This window comes from Cephus cinctus, unplaced genomic scaffold (assembly GCF_000341935.2).
Source record: "Cephus cinctus unplaced genomic scaffold, Ccin1 Ccin1_scaffold0921, whole genome shotgun sequence".
Classification (NCBI taxonomy): Eukaryota; Metazoa; Arthropoda; class Insecta; order Hymenoptera; family Cephidae; genus Cephus; species Cephus cinctus.
In genome coordinates, this window is record NW_014333493.1 from 87,904 (window position 1) to 107,580 (window position 19,677).

A 19,677-nucleotide genomic window follows, 5' to 3' on the forward strand; every position below is an offset into this window, starting at 1 on the left:
CACTGGAACTGCGCCGAAACAACAATATATACTTAATAAATGTTGTAAAGAATAAAAGAGGGTGTGAATATTTCATTCTATTACTTTATTCACATAATATATTAAAATGAACTATTATCGTAGACATGTCTTATCTTATAAGTTATTTTACATATATACAGTAACGCACCGACATATAGTATAAGACATATGTGATTTCACTGACGCGATTTCCTTAAATATTATTTTTTTATTAAGTAACTTTACGGCTCATCAATACTAATATCTATTTTAAATTAGATTGCTTCTTTTAGGCTATCAATATACTGTAAATTCTATTTGACTATACATACATTACATACATCATAAAACTACGCTAACTGCATATTAATACGATATTTTCGAGGAACCGAATATTATAATTATAATAGAATTTTCGATTAGTTTGTCGAATTTTTAAATTTTCCAAGGTTATTCAAATCCGATCGACTCTCTTAAGTAATTAATTTCAATGACTCTAAAGTACCACTGGCTTTATGGTAGCCAATGGAATTCAAGCGACGAATTTAGACATTTTTATAATACATTGAGGATTATCGGCCATTAATAACATTATTGTCAGCCTCTTATTGTCAGGACGTTATATTGAAACGAAGTTGTAAATTTTAAATTTTAAAAATGACATTACGATTAGATGCGATTATTTCATTAGATGGGACAATACATTGATAATTTTACCTTGTTCTATCCGAGATATTGAAAGAGATCATTGAGTACGAATCAAATTTTATTAAAGGTGTTTTAACCATTTAAAAAAAAATTGAAATCTCTAAATCCAGTAAATTTGATTGTTGGAAACTTTCGTGGTCTTCAACAACGGCTAACAATAAGATTAGCCCTCATTCGCATCATTACGAAAATCCCAATACTATGCATACCTATAAAAATACACGTATCTACGCCAAAATTCCAGGATCAAGCATTTTGATCACGAGTTGTCATTTGATCGAGATTTATTTATTCTATTAATTTAATCAGATCTCGTGAAAATATTTCCTCGTTATTTTTAATCAACATTATAATCTCAAAAAATTCTGATCATTAACTTTGAGTAATGGTGACGTAACTAATGTACTAAGAAAAGATTGACTAACGGGGCGTGACCCTGAAAAAGTGCATGTCTTTATTAGTTCAATTCTGTTTAATAGACTGAGTACTATCACAAATTCGCTACGTAGCTTCCTTATCTAAATTCTTTTTTCTACCAAATATCGACCAAACAGTTTTTACTGTGTACAAGTTTAGTAAGAAATTCCCAGATTTATACAGGCAAAGAGCGTGTTACGATTAGGGAAGACAACCAGCCAGTATCGCAAATGCCTCAAGAATAAATACATTACTTGTTATAGACATTGCGTGTGAGATTATATTTGATTCACGGTATAATCCATATTGGAGAGCATTTAGTAGAAAGGGAGTATTGTCAATTTCAAAGAATCAACAGGGTTGTAAATTTCCATAGAAAATTCTTTTGGGAGAACAGTAATTTGATTGTCATAACCGATTGACGTATCAGCCGAAAATCATATGAAGAAATCCTTTCAAAACGTATTCAAGTTTTCATTAGCAGATGCAATTAAAACGACTTTTTTCGTTATAATTACTTCAATATTAGTAAATTACGTCGTTTTGACACTTGATGAGTTATCACGTCCCTGAGAGTAACTGACGTCCCCGACGTAAGATGATTTATTCAAATATCTCATTGGCATAGACGCTGATTCACAGGTTATCCGTGTTTCTCATCAATAAGAAACGTTGTCGCGTAGGTATGCCTGCTTTCGGTACACGTGATGCTCGCATTTTCCCCGCCAGGACTGTTTCGTGCAAACTTTGTGCGGTTTCAGAACGAAGCACTTCGTTTGCACCACGTTGAAGAAGAGCTTTCCGATGAAATTTGCTGAGGAGGTACCGGCCATCTTGAGACACGTTCGAAAGCTGTGAAATGAAATACAATATAATTAAAAATAATATTTCCAAAGTGCATCACGTATAGTCTGTGCTTTCCATAATTTGATTTTCAAACGAAAAGGAAAGCTAGACTAAAATGATTTCAAAAAATGGTCCTTAACGATAATACACAATGAGTAATATTTAAACAAACAGATTATATCCCAATGTAATTCTACCAGGTCTCACTGTATAATGAAAGCAACGATAACCATTCGTTTCCAGATGTGCCATGAATCATTAACACATAAATACCACCATAAACGAAATCAGGTCACAAGTGTAAAATCATAAGGAGTAAATGGCTGGTAAATATTTAAGCGTAATATACACCAAGCGTATATTAACGCAATTACAGCAATATCCACTTGATAAACTTCCTCTTTTAATGTCTTGCGCAACGTTACATAAAGCTGCTATCCCTTCCACAAGAAGCCGCAAAAGCAGAAAGACGTGCAAAAGATATTCATATGCATCCACTAAGGAAAATAAGGAGAAGAAATGAAATAAAATATATGCACGACAGACGATCGAGTTGGATGCATCTTACCGCTCGTCACAGGCGCAATGCATAATAGTAGAAATGCCCCAGTTGAACAGACCATAGCGAGATTCGAAAGCAGGAATGTAAAAGGGGCAAGCCGTATCGTGTCTTCGGCAGCAGGAATCAGCGGTACCAAAGCCGCCCAAGTTAGTATATTTGGTAGCGCGATGACCGCGGCCGCACCATTGGGTACCGGGTATCAAAAGGAGTTCCCGACGTCCACGTCTCCCACGTCGTTTCCTGCGATTCCCATTGACAGCGCTCGTCAAGGTATGATAGTTCCTGGATTAATAATATTTTCGAAACCCGCACAGTTGCGCACATGTCAATGAACTACGTAGTGACCCTGATAGCGTGAACTCCTTGCAACGGGTTGAGTGCTGCGTTTCTTAATGCGCATTACATGACAGCGATAAATGATGAATGGCCGTGTACGCTGTGACAATGCGTGGCAATATAGCGACACGGTGATATTGCGATAGTTAGAAGCGATTAGATTGTCAGAAGTGCAAACCAGCGACGGAGCAGACGTCGTATTGAGTCTGGCGGCGGCAGGGCGTCTCCTTATTGTTATATTGCTCTCAGCAGTTAGTATAAATTTTTGGATGATGGTTTTATCATTTTCTCCCACTGTATTCTTACCTCTGATCGCAACCACAATGGCTGAGTGTGAAGGGCATGTAGTTGAAGAGATTGAAGCGGGAAGAGAACGGTGGTATGGCTCTGTGACAGTGGTCATGTCGTCGGCAACATCTGTCCAGGCTATCCAAAGCCCCGAGTTCCTTGTAGTTGGACGCAAGCTGATGTGGACCGCACCATTTTGTTCCTGGAGCTATCATCATCTCCTGAAGGCCTCGTTTTGATCGCCTGCCAATTCCAACCACCCTTTTCAGTGCTAAATGCGTGTTCTCAGTCTATACGACTCGAGGAGGGTACTGATGACCACAGTAAACTTCCGTGTAATTTGTGCTCTTGTGTTTCTGATACTTTTATATCTTTTGAGATACTTTTTTTCATGCATTTACGTATACCGTTTACCAATCCATATTGATGTCCAATACGCCCTGCCATCCGCACTTAAGGAATTAATTGTGCGACCGCGTGGAAACACAGCACGCTTCCAGAGACAAAGGAGAAATGTTTATAGAATGAGTCCGAGCTTTTTACACAACTAGAGATAATTAAATCTTGTCTCAATCATTAAATACTTGTGAATACTTTCGTTACGAATAAAAGTACACAAATTAGAACTTTTAGGGTAACCCTACTGTCCTCTGAAGCCAAAGACAAGAGTCAGCGTTAAAATTGTTATAAAAGTAGTTAAAACTTTACGGTGATTAAATTTCTTTATTCAATAAAAAAAAAACTATCTATTAATTATTTAAGATTGAGAAAACTCGGTCTCCTCTATTCGCATCATCTCTAATCATTTATTCGTATCGTCTCACCTATGATCCCGCATTATAAGTTCATTACGGCTTCTGGATCTCACGTGGTTACATCTATGATGTAATTCCGATACCGGCAGCAGCCAAGAAAGCTCTGCCGGTGTAGTCGAAGATTTCTCGTTGTCCTCGTCCTTCTCAAACACCACGATTCTTGCCTCGTCATCGTAATCATAGGAATGTAGCCCCGCCAAGCAAGCAGCCACTGTCTCACCCTCGGCAAAACCCTCCTCGATGCAATCGGTCAGGGTGCCACCCTCGTAAATTAACTGTAACTTTCGCCCGCTATCCTCCAACCAGATCTGTCTCAGTGCAACGTCCGTATCCCTAAAAGTAACGAAATAACACTGTTATACAAATAAGTTAAATAAATCTTCTAGAAATAATACGAAGACAACAAGGACTCGCCACTGGATACGTCCTTCACGAGAATTCCCAGACGGCTCGCCAGAATGTGCACTTTCATTGTTTTCCTACTACCAGCAGCATTCGTTGCTGAGTATTTGAATTCCCTTAGAACAGTCCTGGAGTACCTTTACCCAGCCACCTACCATCTTACTCAAATTAAATATCTACTAAAGATAACCTAATAATATATTTTGTTCAAAAGGTGTACGTATGTACATACATACAAATCACTATTGTAGGTTAGAAAAATGCACTATTGTTTCTTATACCTTTCACACGCTCTACCAAACCGTAGATAAAATAATTTACACTCGATTAAGCGATCCACACTGTATTAACCCAGCACTGAAAGAGCACATAGTGCATGATCGATGTCCCTTTGTCGATAATGATCTCAGAGGGTATCCGTCGCAGCAGTACAATCTTTGTATATCAGTGTCCATCGTGACTCTATCGGTAAACGATACTAAGGAAGATAATATGGCTGCACCATCTCCATCTGGCAGAATACGTAATTACGACACTTTCGGTGCGCGAGCAGAAGGATTTTCTCTAGTTTAAGTGCAAAGTGACGCTTCGCGGTCCCGAGATTCTACCGTATCCTCGTGGGAGTGTAACAGATGAGAGGCAAAGTAGTGGCCAGGACACGTTGGACTCTTGCCGATCCTAAATCCTTGCTTACTTAACTTGTCGCTTTTCGGCTTAAAACCTTCGCCGAGCTTAGCGGTCGCTGCAAAACTACGGAGGTCGATGAGAGATTTTTACTCTCCTTATTTTCCTTTCTGCTTGCTACTGGTTTTTTTTCTCTTCTTTTATATATATAAACTTCTGTCTCGACCGTACGACGAATCAGCTCGCCTCGTGCGTCGCCACGCATATTTGCCGCGTTGCATGCCACGAGGAAAACCGGACCTGCAGTTTTCGACGGGACGCGTTTTTATTTGTGGAATTCGTACTGCCCTAATATTATGCATGCGATATTCGACCCTGTACTGGACGACATTTTCTATTACGTATTTAAGAATACTTCTGTGATGCAATCTACGTTTGGTAATTATTTTGTCCTTTGATTATTTATTCACGAAATCTCTGCAGGTTTGATTATATGATATATGTATATAAATTTATACATAAGTTAATGTTTAATACATCGGAACAGATACCCAGATGCGATGTGGAACGTTGAAGAATCGTGAGATGCCAAAGAATTCATGAGAGTTTTCACCCGGAGGGTTAAAAATGAAAAATAAGAAATTATCCTTTGAGAAAGTAGGTAAGAACGAGATCGTCTTCTGGTAAATTAGCAAATTGGAGCGCGTGAAACTCTAGCGTAACATTTAAGTGGAAGCCTGAATTCTGATAACAGAATCAAGTTCATCGAATAATACCAAGGAGTGAAAATGTTTAAAAAATTATTTAAACAAATACGGTTAATGTGTCGGTAATACAAATTATAATTTTTTAAAATTTTCTTCAAGCTTGTGGAGTAAAGTATTCTGATATGCTTCGTGAATCCTAATATCGCTTTGGGACACATGCAAAGCTTTATGATTCCGAATTCCCGAAACCAGAAGAAAGTGCCACGATAAAGCGGCATGACAATCGTGTCGTCCTCGCATTAAATTCTGTCGAGCCTATGGAAAAAAAAGGTCATCGGGTATCGCCATAAACAAAATTTCCAAAATGTTTAATAATAATTATCCAGGGACCTAAAACTTTTTCAACCAGTTCTAGGTAATCCAGCTGGGTACTGGCCATCGAATTGGTCACTAAGCAAACGCCATTATATTCGTTGAAATGGTTCGTGTAAACAAAACAGTTCCAACTGAACGCATTTGAAAGAGGCAACTTATGAAGAGTGGCGACATGAGCACAGAATAGAAATACTCAGTCAGTTTTCCACGTGTTGACAATACTCATTGGCATCCAAAGCTTTTCTGTACTATACACAATCTCCCGCAGTTTGGTAAACCGTTGGACGTTATTCGAATAATCGACAAACAACATTTGTACAAGTAATTTCTATACGAGGGAAACGTGCAATGTGTTACAGACCCCCAGTCGACGATGGTCTCCCTTGCGCAGACTCCTGTCCACCTGGTGAACTTCTCCAATTCTCCGTCACGTAGTGTCCTGGTTACCGTAAATCCTCGGAATCCAGACGGAAGACTTCCGTCCGTCGAGTTTATGAAGAAGTGAAGAGTCTTGTCTTGCCGAAGAGCCGCGGCAAGCGACAGCACTAAAAGGAGCTTCAACGCCAGCAGCATCGGGTCCAGTTTCGACTTTTTTCACCTTTGGGTCACTAAACACCAATATTTTTTTTTTTCATAGAGATTTTCTCTCTATCACGATCTATCTATTCTTTCTATTCTTTACAGCGAATCGCGAATCCTTGCAGTACTGAGATAAATCCTGAATTCTTTGGTGTTTCGAGCTACGGGATTATGCGGTGAAGTTGGCAAGATAATAATGCGGTATCCACTCGGTTAACTTGCACCTTAGTATTATAAGTTACTCAATGTAGAATCTCAAGAATCGCGTATACTAATAGTACCGGTACAGTGCGAGCAGCTAGTATTGGCTGTTACAATCGTGGTATTTAACGAACAAGAACGTCTTTTAATTGGTACAGCCTTCTGGATCGCGTTCAAGCATCTTGATTTTCTACAAGTAAATCCAAATTAGATTTTACAGGCTTCATTTAATAAGCTAATATCGATTATAGAATATTAGATCTGGTTGTTTGTATATCCAAATTTCTATCAGAGAATCAGAAAGTCAAAAACGAAATTTAAATATTAATCACCACAATAGATTCACTAAATTTCTTTATTTGCTGTTATCTCACAAGATATCACACGTCTTTTAAATTATCAGTGACCCGAGCATACATACGTTTGACGATTACCTTTAAACCGAGACACGGTATCAGGAACGGCGTACGAACGCGCGAAAATCTCGTGTATGTCACGTGGAAAGGGATCTTATCAATTCGCGCTAAACTTAAGGCACCACGAGACGTTTAGTAAGTCAATGTATTCAAGCAAAAAGACACCTCGAGGGCCAAGCGGCCGTAGAACTGGCGCGAGGCGACCGCGGTCCCCCTTTAAATACTCCGACGTCCCCGGTGCCGTCGGATTCACCTAACCCCCACCGTTCTTCTGCCACCAATGCTTCTCCACCACTGCCAAATCCGACCTCCTCTCTCACTCTCTCTTTCACTATTTTACTCTCTCGCTCTACCCTTCACCTATCACCCTTCACCCTCCCGACCCGCTCATTCACCCCAAATCCAATCCCTCTCGTGGCATCCGAACGCTTCTGCACTCTTCGGCCAATGCCGGTGCATCAATCACTGGGTTACGCAGAAAATCGCGCGTTCTTCTCCATTGTATTGGATCACACGATATTATTCGCATAAATTTATTAGACCCTCTTCCATTACTCTGCACTTTTTATACCGATTTCTGGTTGTCCATGTACTTTTGTCTATTTTCTCTGACAATATTCTCTACACCCTCTCCTAGACCACGTCAACTTTTATCAAGAACCAGGAGAATAATGCATCTGTCAGAGGAAAGGGGGTTTACGCATTAAATCGGTATAGCGAGTACGTTGCTCAGGTCGATCGGGTCTATTTATTATCGATGGATAGGGATGACGGCTACGTATACGCTTTTCCCATCAGTACTGTTATACCGAACGGATGTTGAACAAAAAAGATCCTGTTCTTTGGCCTCCGTAGGGTAGCGACATTTATTTTCCACCTGCGCGGCCAACCAGATTGATAAGAGTCATCGATAGAATATTGTGGCTGTCGATGGCTTCCTTCATGTTCGATGGATTAACACGGTTTCTTCCACCAGGACATTTTTTCCTCTCTCGTAGTGCACCAGATATGCGGATACCTGCATTTGAAAATAGATATATATGTTACAGAGTTGGTTATACAGCTTCGGTTCATTGGTGAGCCGAACCGTAGAATCGTTTGACGATAATAAATTATGCAGCAAGAGCGACGGAGACTGTGAGACTGTATGAGAGAGAAAGAGAGACAGAGAGAGAGAGAGAAATTATTGGTGAGCTAAAAGACGGCCGCTGCAAGCACGAAGAATCTGATAGCTCTGATTGGCTGAACTAGACGGAAGCTCACGTCGTTATTGGCATCCTTCCAAAGGGCGATTTTCGAGAGCCAGCTAAACTTAATTCCTAACGGACCACCGGAGTGAACTTTCAAGCCTAGAGAATACATACTGTCGCTTTTGTAAGCGAGCCTTCTCATAATAAAAAGGGGTACAGTGGAAAAATAAAAAAGGACTCACAAAATGGAAGAAGACGTGGTCATACGCTGGCTAAAATGTTTCACAGCCTTGATCCATGCTTCGAGGAGCACCTTACGTACCTGCAGAAGAAACCAAATGGTTGGAACCAATAGCAGCAAGAACGAATGCCAGCCAAAAGTCGACGTAACCGTGTCCATTGTGCTTAGCTGCGGTTATGACTCGTTCCACTCGGAGGTGAGAGTCCTAAGTGAGCAAAGTAGGTAGTTCCACGCTACTCAATTGTTCGGACCCTCCAGGGCACGCTACTTTTTCTACAAGCCCACTACGTGGTTAGGCCAACTTAACTATGTGGGATCTCGTCCTAACCTCTCCCACGTAAGAGCGCGTCATTATTCGAATAATGTAATAAAACTTACTTTTTTTTTCATAATTTTCACTCTTTACTCGTCTTTGCTTCCTCTTCTTCAGATCATTTTGAATGAATCTCCAGCAGAATCGGTACTTCAGCTCCATTATGTTGCAGGCTTGGCCCAACCGGCGAACATTCAGAAGTGTCCATTGTCGATAGTATTTATTCTCAGTTACGAAGGACGTGTCTACGAGAGGCTATATTCGATTTTACAGGTAAACTGGACACAATTGGCTCTGGTATATTTAATATTTAAGGTTAGTTTTTTATTAGAGCCTCAAAGTTTTATAGGGATTTTCTTACTGGATGAGGATCAAAGGGATATACATGGGTACCAGCCACTAGGACTATTGTTGAGTTCTAAAGGGTCTATAGTACCTGGTTCTACCTGTTCCTACACATCCTTGGAATTATATTACTTCGGAGTACCTTTATTACTCTAATGATGTGAGTCATTGTTTCTTATCTCTAACTTTACCTCGACCTAACCTGCTCCTAGTCTACTGTACCCATTATAAGTTATTGGATACCGAACTAAATGACGGATTAGGTCACTCGAAATTTAACTGTATTATATTTCTAATGAAATTCATCATACCGAAGTGACAGCTTTCTTATTAATTTAACATTATAAAAGAAGCATAGAATCATATGGCTAACCCTGTCATTTTATTTTGTTACAGAAATTGTTAGGAACCTTCTGGAGCTACATCCCTGGCGCCTAGCTAGAATACAGATATCAATCATTCAATCGTTATCAATGACAGGTCGGAGTCTACTAGAAGTTAAAAACTAGACGGTCAGCATGATCCTGGTTGGACTATATAATCTGTTTAGTACTAGACTCTAGGAGAAATCGTTTGAGGATGGCAGGTCGGTATAGCTAACCGCATACTCCGTTGTCTACTAATTAATTTTTATGGCTTCAACTCAGGACTCCTAGACGATGAAACGTGCATTCTTTCTCTCCCTGATCCTGCAAGAATCTTCAGGTATCTAGACGGCAAAGGATCTCCAAAGATCTTCCTTCATTGTCTCAGATATGTCCACGTCAAATTTGACTCTCCTTCTGGAACAATTAGAATTCCATACTCCCTATTATTCACTGTGATAAATCGCAGTACAATTTATGTTACGAGTAACGAGATAGTACCAGTGTTATCAAATCAGTGTTCTTGTTGATTCGTGAAATGCGTCAGGATCCTCTGTTGAAAATCGAATTCTCCCACCATTGGCATTCTCCCCACTGTTTCGTAGCCAGAGTGGCGTGATTTTAACCCTCGTATTTTTCTCTTTTTAAACTCAAGTTGGCGCGACTGGCTGGTCAAGCCGGTCTCTTCAAAGGAACAACCTGGGCGAAACATGAGACACGCATAGACCCTTTAACCCATACTCGAGTGTTAGTTACCTAATTACAACTTTTTTCACGCCTTTTGCAAACGATAGTTACGTGGAAATGCGACTTGCTGTCACATAGTTTAGCAGACTACGAAGTCACTACGAAAATAGAGACGTTTTATGACGTTTAAAATTAGAGACGTACAAAAGCATACGAAATACTTGGATCGGTCAATTCTTGTACAGTCTCTAAAACAAATTAGAGACAAGTTTTCACAAAGATTTTATTCTTTGACACTTTTTTCCTTTTCCACAAAAAAAAAAGAACGAGCATGTCGTAAAGTTTACTTCAAAAATCCATGAAAATTCAATCCCTTCTATTAAACGAAAAAAAACTGTGTGCCGGCCATCACAGTTCGCTAAGGAGAATCATTATACGGATCCTTTCCAGGAAGAACAGAAGCTTTTAGAAATATCCCAGGAAGACTCGGTTACATGTTACCATTGCCAGAAGAGTTTCCCAATATAATATAAGCATTGTTCGAAGATATCCTATGTACACAACAAGTAGTATTAGCATTATATACATATATATTAGAAACCCAGCATAAATACAGAATACTAGCAGATATTTTGGACACTGCTAATCTTTGAAACTCGTCTCGGATAACTCGCTGACCTCTTTAAACCTTGAATTCAAAGCAACGAACGAATAAATCGACGTCAATTGCAAGTAATGCGTAATTAAAATCGTGACGACTGTTTATAACCGATAGTTATCAAAATTCAATTTCCTATTGTAATTCACTCGTATCAGATGACTCGAAAATGCATTGCCTGATCGTAACTAACGTATGCAATTTTTCTTTTATAGATAGAAGAACTTGTTTTCACCAAGAATATCGTAATCTACAATAACATGCAAGTATTGCCGAATTGAATGTATAAACGATTCGAAGAACGAAGACGATGGATAATGACGTCGTAGCAGTCTAAACAGTGACTCCAGTGTATACGCAGTAAGCGGTCGCTTAGGAAATCGCGAATTCCAGCCTCCCTACCGAGATAACCCTCTTACTTGGCTTTATTCTTTATTCTCCCAGTCTGTACGTATAGGTCGCGAGACTCTTCGAGGCCATCCGGCGCATTCAACGTCTTCCGGGATAATTGTCGGGCGCAATGCAATAATTGCGTAATTCCCAGTGCCCTGCGAGGGGTGCCGTTTCTCTCTATGAGTGGTAGACGTCGTGCGAAGGGGGTAGTTAGCCAAGTGGGCTGCGCTACTTATTTTCCAGACACTGAGGCCTGATTCGACTTCAAGAGAATGAAGTAAAGTTCAGGGCCGGAGAGGGTCAGGGGTTAATTCGTTAAGGACGATACATCTTTGCAAAATGCTTGTGTGAGTATATAAAAATTTGTTGAAAACGTTCTAAAGAATGAAACGAATTTTACTTTTTCATATTTTTCTATCCTTTTGTTATACGCTTTTATTTCACTATTTTAAATTACCTCGCAGGCTGGATTACCGGCAAGGTGTATTTTCGTCACGGAGAGTTTCGCTTGAGCTGCCAAGGTGGGACAAGAAATTGAGAAGAGGAGTATAACAATGAATGGCATTACGTAAGGATCAATGGATCTAAGCTACATTGGCCTTGACAGTGACTGAGAAGAATAAAAACAAGGAATACAGTCAATGCTCTGGAAATTCTTGATTCGGCTTGTTCTCTTTTATTATACATTCACAGAGTATGCATCAAGGCTTGTTCAGAGATCCAAGTCGAATTTTTGAAAAATCACAGTAAAACGACCCCATACGCGGATTTGTACCCTCCTTTGGATGATCATTGGGTGTAACGCAAGGCAATGGGGATCCGCAGGCAATCCGGACAACAGAACTCGATACTAATTGATTTTACGAGGAAAGTATATTAACCGTGAAGATCGAGCTATGGTGGTGGGTGCGGATGACACTCTGCTGAGCGATGCATGACGCCCCTATGCAGGGCCGTACGATGAAGTCTTTGCAGCCAGGTTACAGTTATCAATACCATGTAATTTATAAGTTCTTAAAAAGATTTACTAATAATTTTTCAAAACTCAACTACCTAGGTATCTGTGGAGTAATCGAAAAAAGAGCTTCGGTAATTTCAAGCACGACCTCAAGAATCTAGGTTAATAGACTTGGAATAATCCGCAATTAATAAGACCCTAGAATGAAGCCGACCCTGTGTATCCCTCGCTGGCAAAACCTGCATTGAATTATTATAACCATCTGCCCACTACCTACTACTCCAGTACGTCCCTTAAGACCTACGCTAACAGATCAAAGTCCTGTAGCAAAGAGGAATAGTAAAAGTCAAATCCCTGGTGGTTTTTCAAAATGCACATAACGATAACAACGATGGGGTCTTTTGAAACTTTTTTTTTAACACTAATAAGACGAGGTACATGACAAATTGTGTAATACAAAGTACTATCAGCTTCTATCCAAGCTATAGATATTAATGGTTGTAACGTATTTTTTTTACAGTGTTAAATTCATTACGTAGTTGTATAAACAACGGAGTATCTATACAGTCGAAGAGAAAATTGAAATCCTGGAGAGAATTTTATGCCACAAGGTATCCCTAGACGATAATGTACCTGGGCCACAGGCGATCCTCGTTAGGCAAACTGTTTCGTATGGATCAATGATCCTCATTAGGTAATCATCTTTTAATTAACTCGAAGAGGAACGCAGCCAGATAACCATGTCCGTCGATCCGTTAATGATTACTCGTTTTACCGGTCGAAGTCTGTGCTTCTTAGTTGCCGTATGGTTGGCCCATATAATTCGACCGATATCTTTATACAATGTAGTGAAGGAGTCTTTCCCACGTCTATGAACTGTCCTGTGCTCTCTTATCAATAGGTATTTCCACACCGGTTTTCATCCCACTTACACCTGTTACGAATAGATAGTCCCTGATCGTTATAGGATTGATTCATGATCTTTACGATCATCTCACTGTCGTTAATGACACTTCCCACGTAGCATTGATGACACTTGGTTCTGTATGATATAATTATCAAGTCCCAATTCATGGTTGGATGTTGGATAAGTCCCAATATTCTGACCCAGTTTCTTTGTCATACAGGTCATACGTACCATATGCGTATTAAAGATCTCTTTGATCGTTATTCCTCTTAAAATCTGTCTTATAGGCTTCTTCTTTGGTACTATTCTCGTATCTGGCACTTTATTATTATTTCTTATCGTAGAAAAGGAGTATTCACATAGGTCTGATCGTCGCTCTTGTACTGTATTGCCTCTGATCATTGATCCATAGTTCGATACTGATATCTATATTTCATAGAAGAGCTTCCCATGTCCTGAACCTTGTTCACTCGTAAAGCTTTCTACACACTGAGCGATAATTAATTCAAGAAAAAGTTTCATAGGGTCAGTGTAAGTATAGTTAGACTTTGTTTTTACTTTCAATAGCTTCCTAAGCAATTGGGTGTTATGGATTTCTATATCATAAACACTAAATTCTAATTATAAGGATTGAGAAGCTGTGTACATACATTTTATTAGCATGTGCAATTATTAAATTATGGTATTAAATTTCTATATGATATTAACAACTATAATAGCTGCTTGTAACTATTCGTTATCGTAGTCTTATGAAATGTCTACAGATCTGACTTGTCTAGATAAATGTCTGTGTTCATTAAGATACTAGGAAAAATGTAAAAAAAGGTTCAGTGTGAATGAATCCACTAATTTACCAAGTATTCTTAAGTTATTAGGTATGTGATATTTCTTTTTGATTCCGTAACGGTCCTTTTTCTCTTTCACTTCCTCGTGTTAGACAAAAGAGCATAGAGTCCCAGCCGATTTTCTACCTGAATGAAAAAAGAGAGAAAAAGGAGAAGAAATGTGGGACTTACCTGCTAACCTCGGAAATGCCGTGATGTGTCTTTGTACAATCGTATGGTATACCGCATGCTTGACTGAACATTGTTTAACTGCGTTCATTTTTCACTAGATTGTGTTATAGTTGATAGTAATGTATAAGCGGTGATCATGATTAATCTCTGGAATATAACACTCCAAGACAGTACTTTTAAGCAAAAAAATCTGTTCTGCAGTTTTGTGGCCTCACGTTGTGTAGGAACCTTAATCCGCGATTTACGTCGATGCACTTGCACGTGGCAGTCCTACAAAGCCCAGACCTGTCACCGTTAACGCGAATAGTTTGAAAATGTGTTAAATCAGCAATACCCAATGGATTCTATATGGTACATACAACTATAGATACAATAAGCACATATCTATAGTCAATTGAACACGTTGGACATGAAGTGTTATAAATACAAAGATAGAAATAGCATATTCAGGTATCCAAATAGAGAGTGTAGAAAAAAATAGACTTGAAGAAAAATCAACGACCCTAGCCACAAAGTTTGCAGTATTACCTGGAACAGGAAAAAAATTCTCATGAGTTTGTAACAGACCTGTTAATCATCCCAGTTAGTTTCTGCGTGAATTGACTTGATATTTTACCGGGAAAATATATATCTTTTTTACTCCTCCCTTTTTTTCCCTTTTTTTCTGGTACAGTAAGGGAGGTGAGAAGCGTGGTCCTTCGTTCAGAATGAAAATGAAGATTCTGGAAAGGATGACAATAGACCTGACGTTTTCCAGCAAGCTTCAAGGTAATTGATATATACAAATCGTCCTGGCAGGGTGGTTAAGGGTAGCATGGGATGTCAGACGGTAGTCAGGGGATGGCCGAAGAACGGTTGTTTGACGGCACCCCGACTGGCCGAGGCAAGTCTGTGGTATCGCGTTCACACTTGACTGCCCCAGATTTCGGATGCTCCCTGCTTCGACGTTGTTTCTTCGGAAAGAAGCAAAAACCACCCTCTTTCGACCTTCCAGTTCTCATGGAAGCAGTAGCTTATGCCACCCTGACTAAAGGCACAGGGACGAACCTACTTACCCAGCTATTATGTACCACCTGTTTCGCAAGTAACAATGTCCCTACTTCAGTCTTCGCCGAGGGTTTCCGTCTACCTGTCGATATGCAAAGTTGTAAATTAATTCTGGTGACATTCAGCATCTATGTTTAACTGACTTTCTAATCTTTCATTAATACCATGAAATCTCTCAATACGTGAAACCCGTAACGTCTAAAAATATTCATGTTCGCCAGAAGACTTACTGCCTGTAGGGGGGCCTTCTCAGCATGTCACACGACCCAATGAAGTCCCTTCAATGAATATACGTGAGCAACCACTACCATAAGCGACTGATGAGTAACAACCTAGAGAAACAAGTAAGATCTTCATAACCGATGTTCTACAGTTCTCGATAATACATTTCACAATGGAGCGTTGCTCGAAGCGTGAAACACAGTCTCCTCATGCTTCGTCGAACTTGACAATGAGAATACCATAGCATGTTGATTAGGCTGGGTTATCAGCTGTTAAGAAAGTCCCACTAAACTTAACTATCATTAGAGGTATGTAGAGATGCTGTAACAATTAACTGATACGTAAAAATTGCATATTATTACATTTTTGTAGATCACAATCCTCGCGTATGATAATATATACCTCGTCACGTTAACTTTGAAGAAATAAACAAAGTGCAGATGAATGAATGGATTATAACTGTTACAGGTATCTGGCACGTTTTGGCTAAAAGCCAAGGAGTGCGTGTGAATGTGGGAATGTAACGGGTTACTGAATAACAAACGTTTTAACAGGATCCTGGTGGAACTAGGGTGACCATCCTCATGGTATTTAACATCCCTTGGTCAGGTTATATCCTAGAAAGAAATGCATGGATATATGGTCTACTGTAATATAAGATGCTCATCCTATAGCGGCCACGCATTGGCCTTTCGCCAAGCCGTACGCCTCTGGACCATTAACGAATGGGTGGCTTATCAGTTGCTGACTCCGCGATGACCATCCGAGCGATGGGGTGTTTCTATATCCCCGTATCCGAAAGCTCCCCAGCACCAGTCTCATAACTCGACTAGATATTGGCTATAAATGATGAAGCGGTTACCGCGCCTTTTCGACGTACCCGATCGTACGGTTGTCGGTCTCACTAGTTAGTGCCCTGATATCTTTGGAATGGTTGCTCGGTCGGTATGTAGTGCGCAGTTCTATAGTTCCAGGTAGCTTCGTTTGTAATTCGCTGAAACTCAATTTTGTTATGTTTTTTTTGTGCATTGTTTCGTGATATAAAAATTACTTGGATTTTTTTAGAAAGACCTTCACAGATATGTAGCAGAGGAAATCCAGAAGCGGGGATTATTATGGATTTAATGACTGGGAACCCGCATTGGAGTTGATAATTGAATTCTGTGACTTTCCATAAAAAGAAATTGTTACGATAGAAGCTTGTGACGAGATTGAAAGTTATACTCGTTTTCATGTCACAAAATTAAATACTTAAAATGTTGTGCCTCGCTCTAAAACGAACTGTATCATGCTTTTATTGCATGTATATCTAGCACTTTGTAGGTTATGTTTTTATTGTCATCATTCCTGTATATAAATGTAACGAGTGAATCGTTAGCGGCGAAATCCCCTCTCTTCAGAGTCGTCACTGAACAATTGATTGTTATAGGAGTAATTATAGGTTAGCGGGTGATGCAATAAAGAATTGTTGATGCAACGTTCGGTAAAAAGTAATCATGCTCGTGGAATCACACAGAGATCAGAGATTAATTAATGATTCGAAAGTCCAGTAAACTAGCGCGTGAATGTTAAAAAAAAGAGTAGATGCGTAAGGTGTGCTTATTCAAATATGGCGGAAAGAGTCGCGTCGACGGCGCAGTGCTGCCAGAACGGAAATACTCGGTGACGCTACTGGTAGGCTGCTCCCTCCAAAACCGCGCGTGCATTGGCAACATTGTTTTTTGGTAGTTTACAAATAAAATGGCCGATATATGAGGCTATTTTGTATGGACAATAAAATATGCAATTCCATAAAATTAATGACGATTACTCGTTCGCGGCAGTACGTTAGAGTGAAATATCGGTGGTCTAAACTGCGGTAAAAGTACGTGTAGTGCAAGTGAGTGCGTGGGAGTGCCGTAGGAAGAAGGTGGAGGTTGTCTTTCGGGAGCCGTGGACGCCGCGAGCCTCAAGAAGACCGAGAGGGAGAGAAACGCTGCGAGCCCCGATATACGCGCGAGGCTCGCGCGGCTCCCGGATTTTTTTTCATTGGATCACACTGGCACGACAAATACACGAAAACGGCCTCAGAATTGTGAAGCCTCCTTATAGCACGGAGCACCCTCTAACTCGTCAGCTCCATTTTTATGGGCATATCTGCCTCCTGGTGCAGGCTACGTCGCAGGGATCCACGGCATACAGAGCCAGCAGTGCTGGACAATCCGTAACTTTCAACCATACGATACATGCCAACACAGGAAGCAGTTGACTTTTTAGGAGTTGCACTCTTATTTCCCTTGTATCTTCTTTGCTGAGTTGTTCTCTAGTACCCAAGCTCCTAGAGCATCTAAGGCCCGACACCGTTCGGGCAGATATGATACCCAGCCTTGTACCATACCACCGAGATACTGGAGCGTGACGGGTTATTTTACCTAGAACCTCTTAAGATATTTCCTGGAGACCAGTTCGCTGTAGTCGAACAATCCAGTGCAGATGATGCATCGGTAGACACGGAGGGGCCTACTAGTACTGTGGCTAGCCAGAGCTCCAACCCCTCCGTTACCACTTTGACTAAGATGTGCACTACTCCTGGCAATGCAGGTACCGGTTTCGGGTACGCTTGGTCGTTTAGCGGCCCTGGAACCGAAACTCGTGAGAATGCACAGAGTGACCTTGCTACTAACATCAGTTACGCAGTCAACAACAATCAAGACCAGGGTTCCAGTCAGAAGATACAAGTGGATATTAAGCCAACCAAGGTCGCTAATAGTGCTCATCGTAGACCTATGTTTGCAATGAATGAGAGTTGTCAACAGACCCCTACGACACATCATGGTCACACAGGAGCTCACAATCAAACACATGGAGGGCACGTTCGTACTAAGAAACATCATGATGCTTTTTCTCTAACCTGTGACAAGGGAGGTTGTAACTGTGATGCAGCACATCCTACACCCCCGCCTTCATTATTCTCCAACACTTTAGTTTTTACAACCGCAGACAAACACGCCATGAGCAAACATTTCATGACGCCCCTGGGTCCGCTGCAGCTCACCGTTGAAGAGTGCAATGAAATCCTTATGAAAAGAGCGGCTGCTGCATCCAATCAAGCAAATGCAAATAATGTTGCTGCGAGTCAGACAGATACAACAGCCCATTTTGGACATGTGCTAACCCACGTAAACACCACCCAGATTGAGACTAAGGTTAAGCAGCAGCAGGACATGGGGAGTCAGGTACGTGTTCCAAAGGAACGACCTTATTCCTGCTCCGAGTGTGGCAAATCCTTTCTGCTGAAGCATCATTTGACAACCCATGCGCGAGTCCACACCGGAGAGCGGCCCCACATCTGCGTCCACTGCGGAAAGAGTTTCGCGCACAAACACTGTCTCCACACTCATCTACTCCTGCACAGCGCGGACAGACCTTATCAGTGTCGCGAGTGTAAAAAGTCCTTCACGTTGAAGCATCACCTGGTGACGCACACACGTGTACATACACGCGAACGTCCGTTCGTCTGCCAGGAATGTGGTCGAGCGTTTCCCCTGAAGCGTCACCTAGTGACCCATAGTAAATTCCATTCAGGGGAACGTCCCTTCGTGTGCGAGGAGTGCGGCGAATCCTTCTCACAGAAGGACCACCTTACAATGCATTCGCGTTTCCATGGCAGTTTACATCCTTTTGTATGTCACGACTGTGGCGCAACGTTCCAGAGGAAGTTCGAGCTGGTGAACCACGGTCGGCTACACGGCAGGGTACCTCACTCGTGTACTGTCTGCGGTAAGGAGTTCCTGCAGAAGAGAACGCTCCTGGCACACATGCGGCTTCATACCGGTGAAACTCCCTTTGCCTGCACCGTGTGTGGTGAGGCCTTCCCCAGGAAGGTGGACCTGGTGACTCATTCGAAGATACACAATAACAACTCCAGCACCGATGAGAAATCGCTCACGTGCAGGTAAGTTTCTGCGTTTCCAGGTCCGCATGCTCCTTCTTGGTGCACGGATGCATTGGGTAAACGCACTAATCAATCTACTAACGTTCGAGCGACTAAAAGACGGGGCTTCCGGTCCACTCAGTTCG

The 19,677-nt window shown here is 40.9% G+C and overlaps 2 protein-coding genes and 1 long non-coding RNA gene across 9 annotated transcripts; 2 read left to right on the forward strand and 1 right to left on the reverse strand.

The window, feature by feature from the left end:
* Positions 1–64: 64 nt before the first annotated feature.
* LOC107271128 lies at positions 65–8,826 on the reverse strand. 7 transcript variants are annotated; one of them, XM_015746751.2, is made up of 5 exons: positions 8,709–8,826; positions 6,442–8,294; positions 3,982–4,305; positions 2,540–2,815; positions 65–1,977 (listed from the first exon to the last, which is right to left on the reverse strand). In XM_015746751.2, the coding sequence occupies exons 2-5, from the start codon at positions 6,651–6,653 to the stop codon at positions 1,785–1,787; spliced, it is 1,005 nt and encodes a 334-aa protein (XP_015602237.1). In that variant the 5' UTR covers positions 6,654–8,294; positions 8,709–8,826; the 3' UTR covers positions 65–1,784. The 7 variants fall into 7 exon arrangements, with proteins under 7 accessions (XP_015602237.1, XP_015602239.1, XP_015602238.1 ...); XM_015746753.2 differs by lacking the exon at positions 8,709–8,826 and having other exon boundaries at positions 6,442–6,688; positions 7,295–7,470; XM_015746752.2 differs by lacking the exon at positions 8,709–8,826 and having other exon boundaries at positions 6,442–7,050; positions 7,295–7,470.
* A 78-nt stretch (positions 8,827–8,904) lies between these two features.
* Positions 8,905–15,478, forward strand: LOC107271135. Its single transcript, XR_001538519.2, has 8 exons — positions 8,905–9,044; positions 9,138–9,293; positions 9,362–9,525; positions 9,762–9,951; positions 11,291–11,435; positions 11,520–11,815; positions 11,933–12,860; positions 12,947–15,478. It is a non-coding gene; the product is annotated as an uncharacterized LOC107271135 (long non-coding RNA).
* A 1,111-nt stretch (positions 15,479–16,589) lies between these two features.
* On the forward strand, positions 16,590–19,516 carry LOC107271118 (gastrula zinc finger protein XlCGF57.1-like). The gene is given in 2 exon segments (XM_015746738.2): positions 16,590–19,436; positions 19,439–19,516. Coding segments are annotated over 2 exon segments (1,341 nt in total). The 5' UTR covers positions 16,590–18,173.
* Positions 19,517–19,677: the final 161 nt, after the last annotated feature.

Excerpts from the sequence above, each read along its gene's own strand:
- LOC107271128 (XM_025088392.1), bottom strand. The coding sequence starts at position 6,653 with ATGCTGCTGGCGTTGAAGCTCCTTTTAGTGCTGTCGCTTGCCGCGGCT. Across the intron at positions 2,816-3,175 it reads CATTGTGGTTGCGATCAGAG|GAACTATCATACCTTGACGA; the intron begins GTAAGAATACAG and ends TTATTAATCCAG. Across the intron at positions 1,978-2,539 it reads CATTGCGCCTGTGACGAGCG|CTTTCGAACGTGTCTCAAGA; the intron begins GTAAGATGCATC and ends TTCATTTCACAG.